The sequence below is a fragment of the Lithobates pipiens genome, unplaced genomic scaffold (genome assembly GCF_037356315.1).
Source record: "Lithobates pipiens isolate NorthernLeopardFrog02 unplaced genomic scaffold, aLitPip1_a1.2 Scaffold_22, whole genome shotgun sequence".
Classification (NCBI taxonomy): domain Eukaryota; kingdom Metazoa; phylum Chordata; class Amphibia; order Anura; family Ranidae; genus Lithobates; species Lithobates pipiens.
Window position 1 is genome coordinate 55,415,215 of NW_027507784.1, and position 24,920 is coordinate 55,440,134.

Genomic DNA, 24,920 nt, shown 5'->3' on the forward strand with positions numbered 1-24,920 from the left:
GGTCTTGTCCCCCTCTTCGGTTCTTCTGCCGGGCCACCGCGCCTTCTTGTAGCTCTTTTACAGGCGGTGGCCCGGTCTTCTGTCGCCGCTGCCTTCCGTTCTTCTGTCGCCGCCTTCGGTTCTTCTGCCGGGCCACCGCGCCTTCTTGTAGCTCTTTTACAGGCGGTGGCCCGGTCTTCTGTCGCCGCTGTCGTCGCCGCCGCCGCCGCCTTCCGTTCTTGTTCTTCTTCTTGTTGTTCTTCTTCTTCTCCTGGAGATGTTGACTCGACGAGCTCTCCGGCCGGAATGCCAGGGCCGCGCTGTGCGGTCACTTATATAGTGACAATGGGGCGGTGTCACATGGTATATGTCACATGGGTTGGTCACATGGTGACCCCGCCCCCTTACGATGTCATAGTCCCCATGTGACATCAACCCATGTGACCAACCCATGTGACATATACCATGTGACACCGCCCCATTGTCACTATATAAGTGACCGCACAGCGCGGCCCTGGCATTCCGGCCGGAGAGCTCGTCGAGTCAACATCTCCAGGAGAAGAAGAAGAAGAACAAGAAGAAGAACAAGAACGGAAGGCGGCGGCGGCGGCGGCGGCGGCGGCGACGACAGCGGTGACAGAAGACCGGGCCACCGCCTGTAAAAGAGCTACAAGAAGGCGCGGTGGCCCGGCAGAAGAACCGAAGGCGGCGACAGAAGAACGGAAGGCAGCGGCGACAGAAGACCGGGCCACCGCCTGTAAAAGAGCTACAAGAAGGCGCGGTGGCCCGGCAGAAGAACCGAAGAGGGGGACAAGACCCCCGAAGTCGGGAGAAGAGGCCGGCGGCGGGGAGGAAGAAAGCCGGACTCCTCCGCTAGTAAAAGAGCTACACACAGATAGCGGAGGAGTCCAGCGAGAAGACCCCCGAAGACGGAAGACCCCCGGAGCTGTGCAATAAAATATTTTTTCCCTGTGTTGTGTTTTTTTTTGTACTTTATTTCACAGGGGAATGGGTAGGGGTACATTGTACCCCATACTCATTCACATAGGGTGGGGGGCCGGTATCCGGGGGCCCCCTTCTTAAAGGGGGCTCCCGGATTCCGATAAGCCCGCAGACCCCGACAACCAACGGCCAGGGTTGTCGGGAAGAGGCCCTTGTCCTCATCAACATGGGGACAAGGTGCTTTGGGGTGGGGGGGCCGCGCGGCCCCCCCTTCCCCAAGGCACCCCCCCATGTTGAGGGCACGCGGCCTGGTACGGCTCAGGAGGGGGGGCGCGCTCTCTCGCCCCCCTTTCCTGGCCGGCCGGGTAGCGTGCTCGGACAAGGGTCTGGTGTGGACTTTGGGGGAACCCCCACGCCGATTTTTTTCGGCGTTGGGGTTCCCCTTTAAGCCCATTCCAGGCGGCGGAGCCCGCGACGTCTCCTTCGCGGGCCCCGCCTACCTGTACACGCGCTCGAAATGGGCGGACTTTCCGAGCGGGAACAGTCCGCTCATTTCGAAAGTACAGCGGACAGGCCCACACACGGGCGGACTGTTCGCTCAAACACAGTTTCAGCGGACAGTTTATCGGAATTTCCGAAAGACTTTGTCCGTCCAACTGTCCGCTGAAACTGTCCGCTGAAAGCCCACACACGAGCGGACTGTCCGCCCAAACACTGTTCAGCGGACAAGGTTGGGCGAACAGTCCGCCCGTGTGTACGCGGCCTTACATATTTACAGCTTTACAACATTTCAACCTATTCTTTAAAGCTTTCAACTCATAACATTATCTAGTAGTAGTTAATCCCATTCAACTGTGCTTGCTCCGAAATATTGAATACTACACAATATCCCACACAGGTAGCACTGGCACCTTCATCCAATCACCTTGGGAAGTCATATGTTATTGTCTAAAGCCTAGTACGTACTATTAGTTTTTTTTTTCATTCCACCCAGCGGGCTGAACACAAAAAAATGAAGAGTTCAGGAGGAGCCCGTGTACTAACTACCCAATGTTAGTACAGTGATATCCCCTACTGAGCTATTGTGTTCTGAAAGGGGGGCGGCTCCCCCGCCAGAACACACCTGTCAGTGCTCTCAGCCATTGGCTCAGAGCGTTAATCAGGTGCTGCTTGGCAGACCTTTTTCGGCCATGCCCCTTCGACAGAAGGTGGCCAAACAGCTGGTTTCTGTTAGACTAGTTGCAGTACACACAGGCCAGATGTTGACCAGTTTCTATTCAAACCCGGCCAATGCTGCCCAATATTCGGCCCATGTATGGTGCTTTACACCTATAAAGTCTGCCTGACACTGGGGATAGGACTATGTAACTAGAACAGGCCGGTTCTACAAATATCACACCTCTCATCCTGTTCTTGGACAATTGTCATCTGCCTTTCCATGGTGATTAATTAAGGTGATGGTGCTACCTGTGTGATTATAAATGCTTGGATAAGTTCCTGACATTCATTAGAACTGAAGAAGTGGCTTGGCTACTAACTACTACTAACTATAGTACTAACTATATAGCATGACCACGATAAATGGGAACCTTCAGAATCGTGTTAAAATTCTCTTTTGATATGTTACAGAGATGATCATAGACAATTCTGGATTGGATTTAGTAGCAGTAATCCATCTTCTGAAGGGTCTTGGGAGTGGTCAGATGGAACTCCGGTGCGTATTATCACCAATAAAAGGCTCACTTACATGCTATTTATTGTTTTATTCACACAAATATAGCTTTCTTTTGGTGGTATTTAATCACTGCTGGGATTTTTTATTTCTTACAAAAAAAAGCCGAAATTTTGAAAAAAAAAATGTTTTTCTTAGTTTCTGTCAGTAAATTTTGTAAATAAGTAATTTTTCTCCTTCACTGATGTTCGCTGATGAGGTTACACTGATGGGCACTGATGAGGTGGCACTTATGGGCACTGATGAGGCGTCACTTATGGGCACTGATAAGTGGCACTGATGAGGAGCCACTAATATGCCGCACTGATAGGTGGCACTGATATGCAGCACTGATAGCTGGCACTGGTGGACACGTATAGGTGGCACTGGTGGGCACTGATAGGCAGCAGTGGTGGGCACTGATGGGCAGCACTGGTGGGCATTGATAGGCAGCAGTGGTGGACACTGATGGGCAGCACTGGTGGGCATTGATTGCCACCATTGATGAGCAGGCACTGATGGGAGGCACTGACTGGCATCACTTATGGGCACTGATTGGTGGCACTTACAGGCACTGATTGGTGACACTGATAGGCACTGCTGGGGCTTTCCTGTAATCAGGGCACTGATGATCAGTGCCCCAATTACCTGCCCAGGTCTCCCCTGCGAGCAGATGCCACTGATCAGCACTTCTCACACTCTGTCAGTGTGAGGTCAAGGAGAGCCGATAAATGGCACTTCCGTATTTACATGTGACCGGCTGTGATTGGACACAGCCAATCACATGGTTGAAGACCCGCGCCTGCTAGGACATGGCCACGATCGCTGCGGCAATAGCAGCCATTCTGTGTGTCATCATATGAAGTCCTCCCAGAACGAGAGCTGCACCGCCCCTCCATTATTCGACGGTGGGCGGACGGCTAGTAGTTAAAAATGACCTTTCCTTTTAAATCTGCAGCTCTGTAATGTTCTGTAAAATGCAATATGGCAACTCTGAGGCGTTCTGTACACAGATGGTGTACAAAACACCCCACAGAAACATAATTTCCTGCTTGTGTGATTGGCTTATTAATTTTCCCAGAAGTCTGCACAAAGATACAAGTCAGATTTTGGCCATCCCCTGCAATAAAAATTTCATTTTTTGAGATATTATGTCTAAAGGGATGAAGACACTGCCGCTTTCCTCATTAGAGCCATGCAGGTGCAGCGGCTGATTTATAAATATAAAACCACTGCTATACAGATTCATTGTGGACATGAACACAGACAGACAAACAGCTATTTATTCAGAATAACAAAAGCTAGGAATCTGCAACAAAGTTTGTTAAAATCCCTGAAATGTACAGAGGGGAATTTTTTTCTCAACAAAAGTAGAGTTACTCTTTAGTTACTCTTTAATGTATGAAAAATATAAAATTCTACATAAAACCACTCGTATGATATTTGCACAGCTATGCAGTAAACAACCTACATCCGATCATTAGAGCTTAGTTAATGACATTGCTCTTTATAAATTACACGGGCTCCTTCGCCCTCCGCAGCTGTTCTGAAGCAGATTTATTGGATACAGATATTTACAATTTAAAGGATTAATGTATTCATGCCTAACATTGGACAAAATAAATAATACATGTTTTATTTGTAATTTTCTTTCTCGTTCTGAACAGGCTAAAATACAACTATTTTTCTGTTGCAGGTTATATCTGCATATTGGACAGATATATATTCTAGTGGAAAATCTGTGCGCTGTGCCGCTTTTAATGCAAATAAGACATTCATTTCATTAGATTGTGAGGAAAAGCTGGAATGGATCTGCAAAATTCCAAAAGGTACATTATTACTGTGCTATATGAGGGAGGTTGTGTTCAATGCATTATTCAGCTTTTTCATTATTCAGCCTGATTCTCGTTCTGTATGTTTCATACAATTACTAGCAATATTTGGGCAAACAACAAAATGGCTGTCTAAAGATGCCCACTGCCCAATGGTGGCTGGACATGCATGTTTATTCCAATCATTGAAAGGTCCCTTTTAATGAATAAGCAATGCACAAACATAGATGTCCAACAATGGTAAATGCATATGTTTGTTCTTTTGGAAAAGGGAAGGGGAGCACTCTAGAGAACTTCTTATAGAGAAAAAATGATTCCAGGAAAAATCCATCTGGCCGCCCTCTGTCTGTTGCCAGCAAGGAGGACCTACAGATTCCTGATCTAAATATCAACCTCAATTTATTTTTTCATCTTTTTTTAGTTTTTTAACCCTCACTTCCTATCCTGCTGACAACATAAATGTATTACGAATGAATGCAAAGTTTTCTCTGATGGGATAAGGTGGAGAGGAGGGGTGGTGATGTCACACTATCCACCCTGTCCAATGAGAGAACACTTTGCATTCATTCAGAAAATGCAAAGCATTCTCTGAATGGTTCCTGTGGCAAGCCTAGGGTTGCCACTTAATCCCTTTAAACCCAAACACATATTAATTACACAGGTTCTGTGGCTGATTAAGGTAGTAATTAAACTTATCTGCATTTATTAGCCTCAGAATCTGTGTAATTCAAAGGTGTTCGGGTTTAAAAGGATGAGGTGGCAACCCTAGTCAAGCCAACAACCTCCTTTGTTCACAATGCACCAGTCCAGCTGCTTAGCAAAGGGTCCAGAGGCAAATGGAGATCACTAGAGTAGAGGTGTCTACTTCAGTCATTTCTAGCTTCCAGGGGTGTCAGGCACAGTGGCGGCAGGTAAGATATTATGTCTATTATGGGGGGTAAAAACAACCATCCATCCCCCCAAGCGGGGGGTCCGGCACTTACACCATTGTGGCGGGTGGCAGGCAGCCCCTAGTACTCTCTTCCATGGCAGCTTAAAGCTCCTCCCTTCCTCCTAGTAGGCATCCAATAGAATGGCCTGTCCTTTCAGCCAGTCGGGGGGACTGGTGTCAAAAACCTGCTTCCTGATTTGCCAGGAGGAGGATCAGTGTTACAACAGCGAATATTGATTTGCTATTGTAACACACCTGGGTGGGCTTAGAGAGCACTGTCTGCGACCCAGGCACACCCTATATTGAAGCATATTAGAGCCTCTGGCTCTAATCGGTGCTTCGAAAAAACAGCCCCTCCGCATTGGAATCCATGTACTGGTGTTCTTAAAGGGGCCGGAACACATGGATAGGGGAGGCGACGATGGACGGGGGGGCGATGCCCGTCCGCCCTTAATGGTCAGGCAATAATGCTAAATACATAATTAAATTGGTCCAAGCTAATACAATACTGTACTGTACCAATAAAATACTGTATATCATACCTGCAGTTCTTTAAACTCTGTGATTCAAATGACCCATAGCAAACCAAGCAATATGTAAATGTAGTGCTAATGTACTCCCATTTCCAAATTGAAAACACTATAAATTTACAGGCCTGAAAAAATAAAATTATGTAAATCTGGCTGGATAGTGTTGTGCTGACTTAAAGCGGTTGTATACCCGCAAACAAAAAACAAAACAAAAAAAATCTGTAAGGCTAAGGCATAATGAGCTAGTATGCAGCGGCATCGCATCCCGGTCACCGCTGAGGGAGCTGACATTTTCCCCCCTCTGCGTTTCTTCTGGGTTCGCGCGGGAGTCTTCTGTTCCGGCGTGATACACCGGACCATCACCAGACCTTAGCGGCGCATGCGCTGCTGACGTCAGCAGCTGCATGCAGGGTGAACATGTCCTAAACCGTGTAGGTATAGGACATATTCATTTTAGCTACAAGTAAGCCTTATTATAGGCTTACCTGTAGGTAAACATGTAAAAAAGGGGTATACAACCACTTTAAACACCAATGAAAGCAGACACCCTTTAAAAGCTAACTCAAAAGTATAAAGTTGCAAACATTTGAAGTTCATCAGAAATATTATTACTTACTGTAACATTTCTCTATTTTGATTTTTTTTTTTCTAGGGGTCACACTGAAGTTTCCAGACTGGCATGTTATGGGTATGAATTAGGATGAACTTGAATAGTTTTCTTATTGTAAAATGTTTTTTTTATTTGTATTTAAAGCCCGTGGTGTGTGAAACACGCTCAGACTAACACCCGGTGCAAAAAAAAAAAAAAAAGCGCACGCACAAAATGTGAGAACACAAAAAAGTGCACAGGGTGTACACATGATTCTGGGGAGAGGCTGCTTAGCTCTGTGTATGCTCTTACCAGAGCCAATTGAAGCTTACACAGGGTTCTTCTCTTCACTCCATGTGTATGCAAAGAGACCAATAAAAAGAAAGTCAGTTCCAATGAATGTGCAAATGTCCACTTTAAACTGAACAAACAAGTGAACCAGGGAACGCAAGCTGATAAAACACTCAAAAATTGCCAACCAAAATGCTTTGAGTTTATAATTCCCTTTTATAACTTTATCATGGTTGAAGTATGGGTTTGGTTACTGCAGGGATGTGCGGTGGGATAGGTGGCTGGTGAAGCACTGGCTAGTATCAGAGCCAAATACACAGAGTTTACATACGCCGTAATCATTAGTGTGAGAGCAATAATTCTAGCACTAGACTTCCTCTGTAACTCCTATGGCGATCTCTAAGTAATGAAGTTTGGCGTTATTCCATAAGTGTGCACAATTTTAACCACTTAAAGACTGGCCCTATTTTTCAAACTTATTGTTTACAAGTTAACCACTTGCCGCCCGCCCTATAACAAATAGACGGTGGCAAAGTGGTTGCATAATCCTGATCGGACGTCATATGACGTGATCAGGATTATGAGCCGCTGCGCGCCCCCCGCATCGCGGCGATCGTTGTTGCGGGGTGTCAGTCTGACACCCGGCAACTACGATCTCGGTAAAGAGTCTCAGACGGAGACTCTTTGCCATGTGATCAGCCGTGTCCAATCACGGCTGATCACAGTGTAAATAGGAAAAGCCGATGATCGGCTTTTCCTCACTCGCGTCTGTCAGACGCGAGTAGAGGAGAGCCGATCGGCTGCTCCTCTGACAGGGGGGGTCTGTGCTGATCGATTATCAGTACAGCCCCCCCCCCCCGAGGATACCCACACTGGACCACTAGGGACGCCACCAGACCACCAGGGATGCCCAGGACAAGGTATGCCACCCTAGACCACCAGGGATTCCAGTCAGTGCCACAATGGATGCCAATCAGTGCCCATAATGGATGCCAATCAGTGCCCACAATGGGCATCACTGATTGGCATGCATTATTGTTTGGCACTGATTGGCATCCATTAGTACAATATATTATAATACAATGCCGCCTATCAATTCCCATCTGTGCCGCCTATCAGTGCCCATACATGCCACCTATCAGTACCCATCCATGCCCACCTGTGCCGCCTACCCATGCCCACCTGTGCCGACTAACCCATGCCCACCTGTGCCGACTAACCCATGTCCACCTGTGCCACCTATCCATGCCCAGCCATGCCAATCTGTGCCAGCTATCAGTGCCAATTTGTGCCACCTATCAGTGCCCATCCGTGTCGCCCATCAGTGCCACCCATCAGTGCCGCCTATCAGTGCCACATATCGGTGTCCATCAATGCCACCTCATCAGTGCCACTTCATTGGTGCCACCTCATCGGTGCCCATCAGTGCCGCCTTATCATTGCCCATCAGTGTAACCCCATCAGTGCCCATCAGTGAAGGAGAAAACTTACTTATTTGCAAAGTTTTGAAACTGAAACAAAAAAAAAACATTTATTTTTTCAAAATTTTCTGTATTTTTTTATTTGTTTAGCAAAAAATAAAAACCGCAGAGGTGATCAAATACCACCAAAAGAAAGCTCTATTTGTGGGAAAAAAATGATAAAAATTTCATTTGGGTACAGTGTAGCATGACCGCGCAATTGTCATTCAAAGTGCGACAGCGCTGAAAGCTCAAAATTGGTCTGGGCAGGAAGGTGTTTAAGTGCCTGGTATTGAAGTGGTTAAAATATTTTTTTTGTTTCCTAGAAAATTGCTTAGAACCAAACCAAACATTATAATTTTTTTTCCTGACACCCTAGAGAATAAAATGGCAGTTGTGCCAATATTCTCTGTCACACCGTATTTGCGCAGCCATCTTACAAGCTCAGTTTTTTTTGGAAAAAATACACTTTTTTGAATAAAAAAATAAGACATGGGGCACATTAAATTTTTTTTATTTTTTCATATTTATTTTACCTTTTATTTTTTATTTTTACACTGTTCTTTTAAAAAAAATGGTGTCACTTTTATTTCTATTATAAGGGATGTAAATATCCTTTGTAATAGAAAAAAAAGCATGACAGGACCTCTTAAATATGACATCTGGGGTCAAAAAGACCTCAGATCTCATTTTTATACTAAAATGCAATAAAAAAAATGTCTGCCCTGCAATGGTATGGGGCCGGGTGGGGGCCATCTTCCTCGCTCCATGCCAAGCAGGAGAACAGACCCAATCGCCTCTGCCGCTGCCTGTGGCTCCAGTAAGTGGCGGATGGCACGGGAGTGTGGCAGGAGGGGGGCCCTCTCCCGCCACCGATAAAAGTGATCTCGCGGTGAATCCACCGCTGAGACCACTTTTATCTGAAAGCGGACCGACCACTGAAGAAGTGGATATCGTGGTTATGGCAGCTAGCTGCTGCCATAACAACGATATTCCACTTTAAAGAGCCACCGTATAATGACTGTGAGCGGTCCATAAGTGGTTAAAGTGTGACAGGTTAGGTATCTATTTACTCTGCGTAGATCTGTTGTGGACCAAAGCAATTTGTATGCTGGTCAATTCATCGCCACTAAACCCCAGTTGACCCTTGCCAGAGATTGCAATTTCTGAATTTAAGACCTTCCTGGATCTATCCCCTACTCATGGGCATAGTTTAAAAAAGTGAGTATTGGTCCACTGACCCAATTCACCATATGCTCGTGTTCTCTGCCTCCATGACCAGTACACGATATGAGCAGATCTTGTGGTTCATGCATTTCAATGACAATGAACTCTGTCGTCCTCGGGGTGACCCAGGATTTGATCGGTTCCACAAAATTCGGCCCCCTCTTAAACCACCTTAACCAACAGTTTGCAGCCATGTTTACTCCCGATCAAGTAGTCTGCGTTGATGAGTCCCCGATTAAGTTTTCTGCCCGTGTGTCTATTAAGCAGTATCTTCCCGGCAAGCATGCCAGATATGGGGTCAAGATGTACTGTATAAGCTCTGTGACAGGGCAACAGGCTATACAAATAAACACATGTAGTTTTATGGTTTACGAGGGAAGAGATAGTCACATGGAGCCCAAGAACTGCCCAGACGACATAGGGAGCACTTGTAAGATTGTGTGGGACTTGGTGTCACCCTTATTCTTAATAATTGTCCATTGTACGTGGACAATTATTACACAAGCGGTCCACTTTTTAGTCACCTTTTTTATTGTGGAATTGGCGCATGTGCACCATGCGATCTAATCGCTGGGGCTTCTCCCAATGGCTTATAGAGTCCCGACTTAGATGGGGGAGAGAGCCTGCTTGAAATGTAATAATTTGTTAGCAGTGAAGGGGAGGGATACATGGTATGTTTTCGTTCTGTCCTCCCTTCGCGCAGATACGACTGTCCAAATTCCTACAGCGACTGGTGTTGTAGAGAAACCCCTCTGTGTCCACAAATACAACCTTAACATGAGAGGGGTGGACCTCAGTGACCAGTTGTTGGTGCCGTACTTAATTGCCCATAAGGCCAGATGCTGGTACAAAAAAGTGTTTGTATATTTATTCCAATTGGCTCTGCTGAATGCTTCTGTGCTATACAAAGCTTCAGGATTAACTGGATCCTTCCTTAAATTCAAGGAAGAGATCATCACAGCCCTTCTGTTTCCAAACAGTGCTATGGCCCACATTCCCAATGCAAATGCAGTGAGCCGGCTGCATGAAAGGTATTTTCCGTATGTCCTCCTTGGTACCCCTGCCCACAGAACACCCCAGAGAAGATGTTGTGTCTGCAGAAAACGCAGATTTAGGTGTGACACTCGCTTTTATTGTCCCTCCTGTCCTGACCAACCTGGTCTCTGCATCGGGGACTGTTTCAAATGCTACCACACACTAGTGGAGTATTAGCGTAGGGTACAGCATTGCACAGTCCTAGGGCACACTTACACAGGGTTTTGAAAGATGAGATGGCCATCACATTTTGAGAGACCCTAATCTGGAACGTTTACAGTTTACAGTTTATATAAAAATGCAAAAAAAGAAAAAAAAACACAAAAACACAAAAAAAAGACAAAAAATTGTTGTTTTATTTTTCTTCTGTCTCTATTATTCTCTCTCTTATGTTCGTTCTCTATTGTACACTCTAATGTTTTCTCTCTATTGTTCTTAATCTATTGTTCTCTCTCTATTGTTACTGTTATTTAGAACTGTATTTACATTAACTGAGATAGCAATAAAAATAAAAAATGAAAGGAACTGTTTAAAAATAAAATATAAAAGCAAAATAAATAATAAAAAAATAAAAAAGCACCCCTGTCCCCCCATGCTCACAAGCAAAGGCGAACGCAAGCGTCGGTCTGCCTCACCTGCCACCCCTGACTGCACGTCCCTGGGTTACTGTGATGGAAAGATCTTTCTGAAATCCCCAGTGAAATTACAGATAACTAACATTTCAGCTTTTAGTGAACTTTAAAGGATGAGTTCACCTTTGTTTGCCTTTTTTTTTCTTCTAAACTCCAGCTCCCCTATGTACCAATACTTATTTTGCAAAAATAAAATAGCTTTCCATTAATTCTACACGCGCTTACCTCACTCTCTTCATAGCTGTTTAAACACACTGCTAAATTACTTCTGCCTTACTTCCTGGTCAGACTTTAGTTCATGACACAAAAAGGAGTTGACCAGCTGAGGGTAGATGATGCAGAGTGTGTGCTAATGAGATCAGCTGGTCAACTCCTTCCTGTGTCATGACCTAAAGTCTGACCAGGAAGTAAGGCAGAAGCAATCGAGCAGTGTGTTTAAACAGTTCCGGACCACCCATCGCATATATACTGTGGCAGGGTGGCCAGCTGCACAAAACAATGTACCTGTACGTTGTCCACGCGACCAGGTCTGGGGGTGCACTTGCGACCCGCTCCCGCTGTGATTGGACAAATCGGGAGGCAATCAGCAGGCCCGGTGGCCGCGATCGCTCCAGGGAATGACAGAAGGGCAGTCTGCTGATGTAAACACATGTAGGGCAGTCTGCTGATGTAATCACACAGATATTGCATGTGATCTGCACAGCAATGCGGTGCGAATCACACTAGTGTGACCCACCCTAAAGGCTTTTTTATTTGAAAGGAAAAGTTGACCCATTAGCAAGCAAAAGGGGTCTAATACCACACACATAAAATATTGGAAGTTATAAAGAGAGCTAATTTTTTTTCCTTTTTTATATTTCAGAAATTCCGTTCATTTTTTATCAAGGAAACAATTACTTGTTCTATAAAGCAAATGCTGACTTTGCTGCATTTGAATTTGTATGTGGCTGGCTGGGAAGTAACATAGCCACCATACATTCTGAGGCTGAACAAGAATTCATTCACAGAAGGATTAAAAAGGTAGGTTTAGAACAAATATGTTTTTTGCAGTCTGCAATCATTTCCCCTTCTTTTATTGAAGGCTAACTTCAGCCTAAGCATTTTATTTTAGTAGTTTTAGAGAGAGTGAGAAAGAATTGGTCAGGGATTTTTTATTTCTATTTGTGACCCCTATCGGGAAAATTTTCTTTGGCTTCTCATCCCCTGTGATGCCTGAATCCAAGGCCGCTGATAAGGCAGTACAACTGATCCTGTTGTACTGGATCAAGGCCTCATCAGCTAAACGAAGGGGGGGGGGGGGGGGGGGTCAGGGCTTTATTGTTAATTTCTGCTTAAGTTAATAAATTGATTTTACTAGAACACACTCCTACTTGTTTACCAGTGCTTAGGTTACATTTCCCTGGGCCCCATCAGGTCAACAGAAGGGCCCAGGAGGTAAGAGCAGAGGAGGGACCTTTTTTTTTTGAGGTGTAGGTGGATAAAGTCAGGGCTGCTGTTCCACTGCACCTCATGGGAGGTGGAAGAGGGGTTGGTGGGGCCCCATCAGGAAGGCTGTATGGGGGCCTCATGATTTCTAAAAACAGCCCTGCCTGTATCAACAATGGGGGGGGGGGCAGTTGTAGGCAAGGCATCAACAGCGATAACACTGTCAGATGTTCTAACCATTCCTAAGGCCGCGTACACACGGGCGGACTGTTGGCTCAACTTTGTCCGCTGAACAGTGTTTCAGCGGACAGTCCGCTCGTGTGTGGGGCTTCAGCGGACAGTTTCAGCGGACAGTTTGACGAACAAAGTTTTTCGGAAATTCCGAAAAACTGTCCGCTAAAACTTGGTTTGAGCGAACAGTCCGCCCGTGTGTAGGCCACTTTCGAAATGAGCAAACTGTTCCCGCTCGGAGGGAAGTCTGCTCATTTCGAGCACGTGTGCAGGTAGGCGGGGCCCGCGACGGAGACGTCGCGGGCTCCGCCGCCTGGAATGGACTTAAAGGGGAACCCCAACGCCGAAAAAAATCGGCGTGGGGGTCCCCCCAAAGTCCACAACAGACCCTTGTCCGAGCACGCTACCCGGCCGGCCAGGAAAGGGGGGCGAGCGAGCGCCCCCCCTCCTGAGCCGTACCAGGCCGCGTGCCCTCAACATGGGGGGTGCCTTGGGGAAGGGGGGGCCGCGCGGCCCCCCCACCCCAAAGCACCTTGTCCCCATGTTGATGAGGACAAGGGCCTCTTCCCGACAACCCTGGCCGTTGGTTGTCGGGGTCTGCGGGCAGGGGGCTTATCGGAATCCGGGAGCCCCCTTTAATAAGGGATACCGGCCCCCCACCCTATGTGAATGAGTATGGGGTACAATGTACCCCTACCCATTCACCTGTAAAATAAAAGTACCCAAAAAAAAAACACAACACACGAGATAAAATATTTTATTGCACAGCTCCGGGGGTCTTCCGTCTTCGGGGGTCTTCTCGCCGGACTCCTCCGCTATCTTCTTGTAGCTCTTTTGCTAGCGGAGGAGTCCGGCTTTCTTCCTCCCCGCCGCCGGCCTCTTCTCCCGACTTCGGGGGTCTTGTCCCCCTCTTCGGTTCTTCTGCCGGGCCACCGCGCCTTCTTATAGCTCTTTTGCAGGCGGTGGCCCGGTCTTCTGTGGCCGCTGTCGCCGCCGCCTTCCGTTCTTCTTCTTCTTCTTGTTCTTCTTGTTCTTCTCCAGGAGATGTTGACACGTCGCTCTCTCCGGCCGGAATGCCAGAGCCGCGCTGAGCGGCCACTTATATAGTGACAATGGGGCGGTGTCACATGGTATATGTCACATGGGTTGGTCACATGGGTTGATGTCACATGGGGACTATGACATCGTACGGGGGCGGGGTCACCATGTGACATCAACCCATGTGACCAACCCATGTGACATATACCATGTGACACCGCCCCATTGTCACTATATAAGTGGCCGCTCAGCGCGGCTCTGGCATTCCGGCCGGAGAGAGCGACGTGTCAACATCTCCTGGAGAAGAACAAGAAGAAGAAGAAGAACGGAAGGCGGCGGCGACAGCGGCGACAGAAGACCGGGCCACCGCCTGCAAAAGAGCTATAAGAAGCCGCGGTGGCCCGGCAGAAGAACCGAAGAGGGGGACAAGACCCCCGAAGTCGGGAGAAGAGGCCGGCGGCGGGGAGGAAGAAAGCCGGACTCCTCCGCTAGCAAAAGAGCTACAAGAAGATAGCGGAGGAGTCCGGCGAGAAGACCCCCGAAGACGGAAGACCCCCGGAGCTGTGCAATAAAATATTTTATCTCGTGTGTTGTGTTTTTTTTTGGGTACTTTTATTTTACAGGTGAATGGGTAGGGGTACATTGTACCCCATACTCATTCACATAGGGTGGGGGGCCGGTATCCGGGGGCCCCCTTATTAAAGGGGGCTCCCGGATTCCGATAAGCCCCCCGCCCGCAGACCCCGACAACCAACGGCCAGGGTTGTCGGGAAGAGGCCCTTGTCCTCATCAACATGGGGACAAGGTGCTTTGGGGTGGGGGGGCCGCGCGGCCCCCCCTTCCCCAAGGCACCCCCCCATGTTGAGGGCACGCGGCCTGGTACGGCTCAGGAGGGGGGGCGCGCTCGCTCGCCCCCCTTTCCTGGCCGGCCGGGTAGCGTGTTTGGACAAGGGTCTGTTGTGGACTTTGGGGGACCCCCACGCCGATTTTTTTCGGCGTTGGGGTTCCCCTTTAAGTCCATTCCAGGCGGCGGAGCCCGCGACGTCTCCGTCGCGGGCCCCGCCTACCTTGACACGCGCTCGAAATGAGCGGACTGTTGCCTCGTGTGTGGGCGAGTCCGCTCATTTCAAAAGTTGCGCGGACTTAGTACGACGAACAAAGTTTGCCGTATTTGTCCGCTCAAAAAGTGCCGTGTGTGGGCGTGTTCGTTCATTCAAAAGTTTGAGCGGACTGTTTGACGAACTTAGTTTCGGCAGACAGTCCCCGCGTGTGTACGCCGCCTCACTCTGAAAGCATGGTTTGGATAATATATGTGTTTCTGTAGGCCAAGAGTTACGGTTGAATCTCCCCCAAAGCCCCATATAGAGGCACTAGAAACCTGAGAGAAGTTCTTCTGCACTCTAACCAGAACAAAATAAAAGGTTTTAGCTGGAGTTTGGCTTCACTTAGGATGACTGGGGACCAAACATTCTGCATAGTCTGCTAAAGGATTCAAGTGACACTAAACTCAAGTAAAAAAAAAAAAATCTATTCAGGTCTGAACAGTATTCTTAACTCCCACCTTCTATTGCTTTCAGCCTCCTCCAAAGCTTTAAATTCCTTTTTCATGTATTGCTGTGTTCTGACTTCCTGTTAGAGGGTGGCTACGTTCCTTCTCTATGGTCCCACTGTATGTAGGAATGATGCCACCTTCTTTGCTTGCTCTCAAGATGGACTAAGGCCTGTGAACTATGTGATTTGGAGTGTGCGCAGAACAGTGTACATTACCGCAACTAATGTGCATTGCTTCTTGAGGGTGAGAGGGAGAGGTTTTAGATCTCATGGAGGATGTTACAAGGTGGCAAAAACACAGTAAAGATTTAATGAAAAATAGATTACAGGGCCATTAGGTAGTGGATGTGTATCGTTTAGTGTCACTTATGCCATGTGTTATCAAAAGCAATGATGTGCTTTAGGGCATTGGCTAATGGTCTACATTTACCTTGTAATGGGCCCACAGCATGGGTCAACTAACAGAGTCCTGTGCTTTACTGTATCAGTATTTCTCCTGCCATGAGGAGTGGGACTGGATAGCTGCTGGAGGGAGGATTCTGCTCTCTCCAGTAGTAGCCTACTGAGGATAGAAAAGAACAAGAACCCACTGAGAACTTACCTCTGTCTAACCGTAACACTACTGAGGAGTGAGGGAAGACTGCTCTTCTTACTGTCTCCCCTTTTCACATAGTACATCACCGGTGATGAAAAGAAGGTGAGATTTCTTACATTCTCAGTGGGCTCTGCGCTAGGAAGGAGGATCACATTTATTGAGTAAATACAAAACGATAGGGGGGGCAATACTATAAAAAAAATCAAAATAAAAAACAATATCCCCCAATGTAGATCCATCATCAATCATGGCGCCCACTGCACCCCTGGACCCAAAAAAGAAAAAAAATCATTCCGCTCACAACGAAGGCCAACCCCCGAATGCCTGCTCAGCCGTTTGACAGTTTTTAACCATTTGCTGACCAGCTCATGCCGATATACGTCAGCAAAAGGGCACGTACAGGCAGATTAACGTACCTGTACATTGCCCTTTAAGAAGCAATACCCGTGATCGTCTCACGGAGGGGAAGAACGGGCAAATGCTAATGTAAACAAGCATTTCACCGTTCTGCCTAGTGACACTGACAATGATCACAGTTCCCTATAATCGGGAGTGGTGATCAGTGTCGTGTCACACATACGCCCCCCCCCCAAGTTAGAATCATCCCTAGGACACACTTAACCCCTACAGCGCCCCCTAGTGGTTAACTCCTTCACTGCCAGTCACATAACATTAAACAGTAATCAATGCATTTTAATCGCACTGATCGCTGTATAAATGTGAATGGTCCCAAAATCACACCAAAAGTGTCCAATCTGTCCGTCATAATGTCGCAGTCACGATAAAAAAAGAAAAATCGCTGATCGCCACCATTACTAGTAAAAAGAAAATTATTAATAAAAATGCCATAAAACTATCCCCTATTTTGTAGACGCTATAACTTTTCCGCAAACCAATCAATAAACGATTATTGCGATTTTTTTCCCAAAAATATGTAGAAGAATACGTATCAGACTAAACTGAGGAAAACATTTTTTTTATATTTTTTGGGGGACATTTATCATAGCAAAAAATTTTTTGTTTATAGCGCAAAAAAGAAAAACCGCAGAGATGATCAAATACCACCAAAAGAAAGCTCTATTTGTGGGGAAAAAAGGACGTCGATTTTGTTTGGGAGCCACGTCGCACGATTGCGCAATTGTCAATTAAAGCGACGCAGTGCAGAATCGCAAAAAGTGCTCTGGTCTTTTGCCAGACAAATGGTCCGGGGTTTAAGTGGTTAAAAAGGTAAGTGGTGGGCAACTTGTTGACATCACCTGGTGGCAGCGCCCCCTTGTGAAGTCATTGACCCAGCATGCACAGGTCTGTGATGTCACAAGTGGGCGCTGCCACCAGGTGGCCCCACCCATTACCTATTTAACAACTGTTAAGCGGCGGAGCAGGCATTTGTCAGTTTGCCTTCATTGCTGGTATGGATTTGGGGGGGGTCACTTTTGTTTTTTTCATTTTCGCGTGGGGTTCCCCTTAAAATCCATACCAGACCTAAAGGCCCGTTTTGGTAAACATTTGTGTATTGTCAGCAATAGTATTGTATTGCCGGAAATTTAAATGTAATTTTTTTTCTTTATAAATTTCATTTTGCTGCAGCAGGTTCTATACACGGTACAGATGTGCCACTTTACAGGCAGACTAAGGGGACCCCCCAGGCACTATATTTAAAGGAATTTTTCATTGTTATTGTTTCACTTTAAGCATTATTACAATCACTGCTCCTGTAAAAACAATCTTGTTAAAAAAAATTGCATTGATACATGTCCCCCAGGACAGTACCCAGGCCTCCATATCCCTTTTATGGCCAATAATTTGCATATAAGCCTTCAAAATTAGCACTTTTGATTTTTCAAGTTTGGGTCCCATAGACGTTATCATGGTTTGTGGGTTGGGTCTGAAGTTTTTCAATTTTCAAGAGTTCTGGCACATACCTAGCTGGGGGAGGGGGTGTTCTACCCAAGAGCCCCTTAGCCTCCACCCACCCTTAGAGTCCTTCAGCCCCCTATCCACATACATTATATACAGTTTGGTGGAGTGCACTGTGTCTGTTGCTTTTAGTTCCATTCCCTCCTCTAACCAGTATGTCTGCCATGTTCACCCTGGGCACTGAATGATCATGTTTGCCACTGATTACAGGCATGGATGCCTTTTCTGCATTAAGCATCTATGCAGGATTTATAGCCTGCAGTCTCCTCAAGGGATAAATGTAGAGGTATCACAGCATGGACACAGCATAGTTGATGGTCCCTGTGTACGCTATAATCTATTCTGCTATGTAACCCCACTTTGTGTTATCAGTAGCTAAATAAATTCATAGAAATTACCCTATCGTGCAGCAAAGACCACCTAGCTACTGAGAAGGTACGGAGATGTGAGCTCCATCTAAAAAATTCACTTTTCCTATGGTTTGAATTAAACCCTACATTTTTTAGATCTTGTCAGCACAAGAATGGTTGTCATATCATTATGCTGTTTGATAAATATATTATTGGCTGATTTGTAAATATCTTTATACATTGTAACATTACTCTAAACATACCTTACTTACTACACTTCTAGATGTCAAAAGAAAATGAAAAATGGTGGCTTGGTCTTGTTTACGAAAACCCAAATGATGGCTTTGGAAGGTATCGGCATTTATTTATTTATTTTAAATCCAGGGAAGAGGTGTGTCTTCTGTGTCACGTGACCACTGTGATGGGTTCTTATGGAGATCACCCATCCTGCTGGGAGTGGTGCGCAATGCACAGTACACAACCTCCTGTACACGTGGATGTTCAGCAGCTGGGCATTAGAGCCCACCCTTATTGGCACAACACATATGTGTTACATGGTCAGCAAGAGGTTAAACACATTTGATTTGTTCCCATCTGGACAGCTCACAATAATACAGCTTTAATTGCCTAGGGTTTAAGTATCTTTCCACTTCTGCAGTCACATTTAAGAACACCCCACTATATGTCAATTATGTGTTGCCTTAAAGTGGTTGTAAACCCTCAGATACAGCATACAAGGAATATTACAGCTATACTACCAGGAATTTAATACCACACACTATTGTATGATATTTGGAGTCGTTTCCATTTCTGGGTTGTGTATACCACGCTTCTGGTTACCTCATACAAGTTTTGTATAGAGAATGCTGTAATCTGTTTTTTTTTTTTCATGTAGAAATTATTTTAACTTTGCGAAAAAAAGTAGGGATGCACCATAACAATTTTTTTTAAAACTGGTAGAGAGTACCGATACATTTTTATTTTAATACTTGCCGATACCAATTACCGATACCCATCGCAACCGTTTTGTGTACACTTCAACTGTCAGCAAAAAGCATTGAAAAGTTATTTACAATTAAAATAAATGTATTTATTTTAAATTATGCGTTTTTTTAATGTGAAACTTTTAAAACTATTTTAAAGGTGTAAAAATATTAGCTAACAAAGCAAACAAAAAAACTGTTTGAATTATTAATAGTTTATAAAAAAGAAGTGAACAAAGGAAAAAATCAGCAGGAAAATAATAATTAAATGGAGAAGAATAAGGAGTTAAAGAGGAAGTAAACCCATCCATAAAACAGTTTCATTTCCGGGGCATGCTGGAAATGTAACACTCCCATTGGTTGTGCTCTCAATCAAACTGTTAAACCATCCAATGGCTGGTGTCATGACTGATCACATGTGCAGCATCATGGTAGTTTTATATTAAACAGAGGCAAAGATGGCAGCTTCCTTGGCTGAAAATCATAGGGGGGTTTACTTACACTTTAAGTAAGGTTGATTAGAGTAAATTAAGGGTTAATAAGGGGTTAAACAGAGGAACATTTAATAAAGAATTTTACTTCACAGGTTGCTTTAAACTGATTTCCTCTGCAGATCAAAGTTCATCCCTTTTATCTGTAGATGTTTCTTTTTATCTATCTGCTGCCAACTGGGGAACCTCAATGAGTCATCGGTTGTTAAGGAAGCGGCGGTCCCACTCCTTAATAACCAATAATCGTCTGCTTTTTTTTTCTTTCAGCTGTCAATGGAGGGGGGGGGGGGGTCCCGCTGACAGTGAAAATAATTGAGCCTGAAAGTATTGGTTTCAGGTATCAGAGCATTTACACAAGTACCGATACTCACGCAAATGCTTATTATCGGCACCAATACCAGTATCAGTATCGCCACAACCCTAAAACAAAGTATATGTTAATACTATTAAGCTGCCTCATCTTGTGCCAACAATGTCCACCTCTTTTAAACCTATAGGTTTTCTATGGAATGGAAACACAATATGACGGACCTTCAGAGTGCATCACCAGTGACGTCATTGGCTGCATGCTCTCTGAATAACTCCTAAACTGTGCAAGTTTAGGAGATGTTCACAGTACCTACAGGTAAGTCTTAGTATAGGCTTTCCTGTAGGTATAAGTTAAAAAATTAGGTTTACTACCACTTTCAAACAGCACATAAAAAATACATGAGAGTGGGGTACAACAGACACAATCTGTATTGCCAAGACCCCAGCAGGGATTCCAGTAACCACATTGGGGCAGAAAGTACAAACTTTTCTTGCAGTATATCCATTTCTGGACCAGCGAAGTACCCGTACATAGCCCATACATGTACATAGCTGGGCTTCAAGTGGTTAAATCAGGATGATGCCTGCAACTGCTTTTTTAGAGCTTTTGGTTGGCTCTCTTGTAAAAGCAATCCTAGTGGCTAAGTAGTCGCTGGATTTCTTTTACAAGCAGCGGGAAGGAACGCCCTCCTGCCACCTTCCCGACTTTCCCCTGTCCCACCGGTAGACCCGATCGGAGAGCTTGGTCGGCTGTGAGCGGCTCTCGGTTATGGTAAGTGATGACCTGATATCAATTGTGCCATTTTCAAAAATCAAAAGCATTTGAAAACACAGATCTTGGTGTGATCGAATCCTCTTAAGGGCAGAGGAGGGATTTGGGGTCTTATAGACCACAGATCTCTCCATAAAGAGTACCTGTCACATGCCTTTTAATGTCACAAGGATGTTTACATTCCTTGTGACAGCAATAAAAGTGAAAACATTGCCTATGTATAGTAAAATGTATGCTGTTTGCTGCCGTTGCACGGGCTTGCACAATTTTAAAGTGTGGCATGTTTGGCATCTATTTACTCAGCGCAACATCATCTTTTATATTTTTCAAAGAGATCGTTTTTTTTTAGCAAAAAATACTGATTGTTACATGTAAACAAAAAGTGCCAGAAAAGACCTGGTCTGGAAGTGGATATAGCAGGGAGGTTCTGTCATAGATATTAGCAAGTCACTTACCAGTAGACATGTGCAATTAGTTCCGAATTTATTTTTTTTAACACATTTTGACAAATTCGGTAATTTCCGAATTCCTGAATTTTTCAATTTCGGAAAATTCTGAATTTCCGAATTTAGAATTTCTACATTTCCGAATTTTCAAATTTCCGAATTTTCAAATTTCCGAATTTTCAAATTTCCGAATTTTCAAATTTCCGAATTTTCAAATTTCCGAATTTTCAAATTTCCGAATTTTAGAAATTTGGAAATTCAGAATTCAAAAATATAAAATTCAGCATTTTCGGAAATTGAAAAATTCAGGAATTCGGAAATTAACGAATTTGTCAGAACTCATTAAAAAACTAATTAGGAACTAAACGAATTGCACATGTCTACTGGTGAGTGACCTGCTAATATCTATGAATTTTGGAAATTGGAAAATTCGGAATTTTGGAAATTCCGAAATTCAGAATTCAAAAATATAAAATTCTGAAATTTTAAAATTTTAAATTTGAAAATCTGAAATTCGGATATTTGAACATTCGAAAATTTTTGCATTTCTGAATTACAAGTTTTCGAATTTCTAAATTTTCGAAAAAAGCAAAAAACTAATATTTTTTTGTCAGTGCACATGTCTACTTACCAGCTTGTATCACAAATAAATGTTGTTCTATGATGTGATGGCCTATGACAGGTTATCTTTAAATAGTGTTTGATGTGCTGGCAGATGGAAGGACGGGTCGCCTGTTATCTACAAGAACTGGGAAAAGGAACCAGAGAGCCACGATTTATCCATTAGAGGACAGCAGTGTGCCTATATCATGGCAGACACAGGTTGGTGCCATAAAACGGATTATTCTTCATCATCATATTCACAGAATATGCACATCAAAAGAAACTGAATGTATAGATTAGGGGGATACAAATTTTATGCCTGTGTGTCAGATGATTTTTTCCCCCCTCTCTTTTGCTTGTCATTTCTAACATCTTCAAATTTCTGATATATCAGTTACATGAAGAGACAGCATTTAGCTACTGCTATGCACAGAAAATGACTACAGCTTTGTGTAAGGAGTCCAAAATTCTGGATAATTCTAGGCTGCAAATTAGGAAATGAACGCAACAAGTTTCCAAAGGACATCAATGGAAATTGTTCAGTTAAGTTCTTAAAGATAAATTCTAGGCATGGTATGGCATGGTATATTTTTACATAGTTACAGTGCCTTGAAAAGGTATTCATACCCCTTGAAATTTTCCACATTTTGTCATGTTACAACCAAAAATGTAAATGTATCTTATTGAGATTTTGCATTTTTATTCAGCCCCCCTTTACTCTGATACCCCTAACTAAAATCTAGAGGAACCAATTGCCTTCAGAAGTCACCTAATTAGTAAATAGAGTCCATCTGTGTGTAAGTTAATCTCAGTATAAATACAGCTGTGCTGTGAAGCCCTCAGAGGTTTGTTAGAGAACCTTAGTGAACAAACAGCACCATGAAGGCCAAGGAACACACCAGACAGGTCAGGGATAAAGTTGCGGATGAAGTTTAAAGCAGGGTTAGGTTATAAGAAAAATCCCCAATTTCGAACATCTCACAGAGCACTGTTAAATCCTATTCAAAATACATCAGGCCGGCCGCTCAGTAGACATGTGCAGAACAGAAAAAATAGTTTAGTTTTGTTTCCGGTAGATTCGTTATGTTACTAATTTTGTTTTGCTGATTCGGTTTATTTCATTTTAGTTTTCTATTTTCTATCAAATGTTTTGGAATAATTCGAATTTGGATTGGTTGAAAAATTATCAACCAATTCAGCTGGTTGTTAAGGAGCGGGCCAGGAAGCTGGCCACCGCGTCCTTAACAACCAATCTCAAATGTAAACATTCTGGCAATGAAAAATGGGGAAAAAAAAGTGTGCCGCCCCCCCAGTCTATACCAGGCCTTTCGGGTCTGGTATGGGTTTTAAGGGGAGCCCCACGCCAAAATGTAAGAAAAAAAAGTGTGTGGCCCCCTCCAGACCCTTATCTGAACATGCAGCCTGGCAGGCTAGGAAAAGAGGAGGGGCAAGGGCCCACCCCCACCCCCCCTCCTAAACTATACTAGGCCACATTTTCTCAACATGGGGGGTGCTTTGGGGCAGGGGGGCTTTTCTCTGCTCTCTGTGAAACATTCCTTGCAATCAGTGCTGGTGCTCAATGTTTTAATGGTGGCCACAAACCAACGCTAAGTCCTAAGACTCTCTGGTCAATCGGGTCTTAGGAGCTGCATCCTGATTGGTCGGGAGGCGAATCAAAAAGACAATAGCGAATATTAATTTGCTATTGTCACACAACTGGGTGGGCTCAGGGCACAGTGCTCTTTTTTTGTAGCCAATTAGAGCCTAACATTTTAACCATTTCAGCCCCAGAAGACTTTACCCACTTCCTGACCAGAGCACTTTTTGCGATTCGGCACTGCATCACTTTAACTGACAATTGCGCGGATGTGCAATGTTGCACCCAAACAAAATTGATGTCTTTTTTATTCCCACAAATAGAGCTTTCTTTTGGTGGTATTTGATCACCTCTGCAGTTTTTATTTTTTGCACTATAAACAAAAAAAGAGCGACAATTTTGAAGAAAAGCAATATTTTTTACTTTTTGCTATAATAAATATCCCCAAAAAATATATAAAAAAACAACAAATTTCTTTCTCAGTTTAGGTTGATATGTATTCTTCTACATATTTTTGGTAAAACGTAATAAGCGTATATTGGTTGGTTTGCGAAAAAGTTATAGCGTCTACAAAATAGGGGATAGATTTATGGCATTTTTATTATTAATATTTTTTTTTTATTAGTAATAGGCGCAATCTGCGCTTTTTATCGTGATTGCAACATTGTGGCAGACATATCAGACACTTTTGACACTATTTTGGGACCAGTAACATTTATACAGCGATCAGTGTTATAAAAATGCACTGATTACTGTGTAAATGACACTGGCAGGGAAGGGGTTAAACACTAGGGTGCAATCAAGTGGTTAAGTGTGTCATAGGGAGTGATTCTAACTGTGGGGGGGATGGGCTCACTACAACATGACAGATCACTGTTCCCAATGACGGGGAGCAGTAGATCCCTGTCATGTTGCTAGGCAGAACAGGGAAATGCTTTGTTTACATCTCCCCTTTCTTCCACTCCGGGTCACTATCATGGGCCCCTGGCAGACATATAGTCTGCGTGACCTGCGGGCATGCTCACGGAGTACACGGCTGGAACGCACACACCCACTAAGCCACGTCTTAAAAGGGATGTACAGGTACGCCCATTTGCCCAGCTGTGCCATTGTGCCGATGTACATTGTCATGCTCGGGTCAGCAAGCAGCTAATCAAGTGCTTAACAAAAAAAAAAAAACTCAATGAAATCCATGTGTCTGGCGCCCTTCATGTAGATTAGGGGGCAGGTGCATGGATTAGTGGGGTGGCACCCCTGCTCCGTGTATGGATGGGACTCCACTGCTGCAATAAACTATGTTTAATTTCACGTCTGAGTCTTCTTGGTGAGTTGACACTGCCAGTGGAGATTGTTGAGTCAGCAAGTTGCCATAGTTTTCATACAAACTCGGGGGTATGTCTTTTCCAAAAATTGACATTTGAGGCTGAAAATACTTTGACTGGAGAAGCTCTGC

At 44.6% G+C, this 24,920-nt stretch overlaps 1 protein-coding gene across 1 annotated transcript in view; it reads left to right on the plus strand.

Annotated features, from left to right (window-relative positions):
• The window catches only part of PLA2R1 (phospholipase A2 receptor 1), a 193,552-nt gene that overhangs the window by 111,511 nt on the left and 57,121 nt on the right, over positions 1 to 24,920 (plus strand). The window contains exons 14-19 of the mRNA XM_077447604.1: positions 2,551 to 2,635; positions 4,329 to 4,461; positions 6,578 to 6,613; positions 12,022 to 12,179; positions 18,550 to 18,617; positions 21,983 to 22,089. Of these exons, the coding sequence (XP_077303730.1) occupies positions 2,551 to 2,635; positions 4,329 to 4,461; positions 6,578 to 6,613; positions 12,022 to 12,179; positions 18,550 to 18,617; positions 21,983 to 22,089 (587 nt within the window). The remainder of the gene's footprint in view (positions 1 to 2,550; positions 2,636 to 4,328; positions 4,462 to 6,577; positions 6,614 to 12,021; positions 12,180 to 18,549; positions 18,618 to 21,982; positions 22,090 to 24,920) is intronic.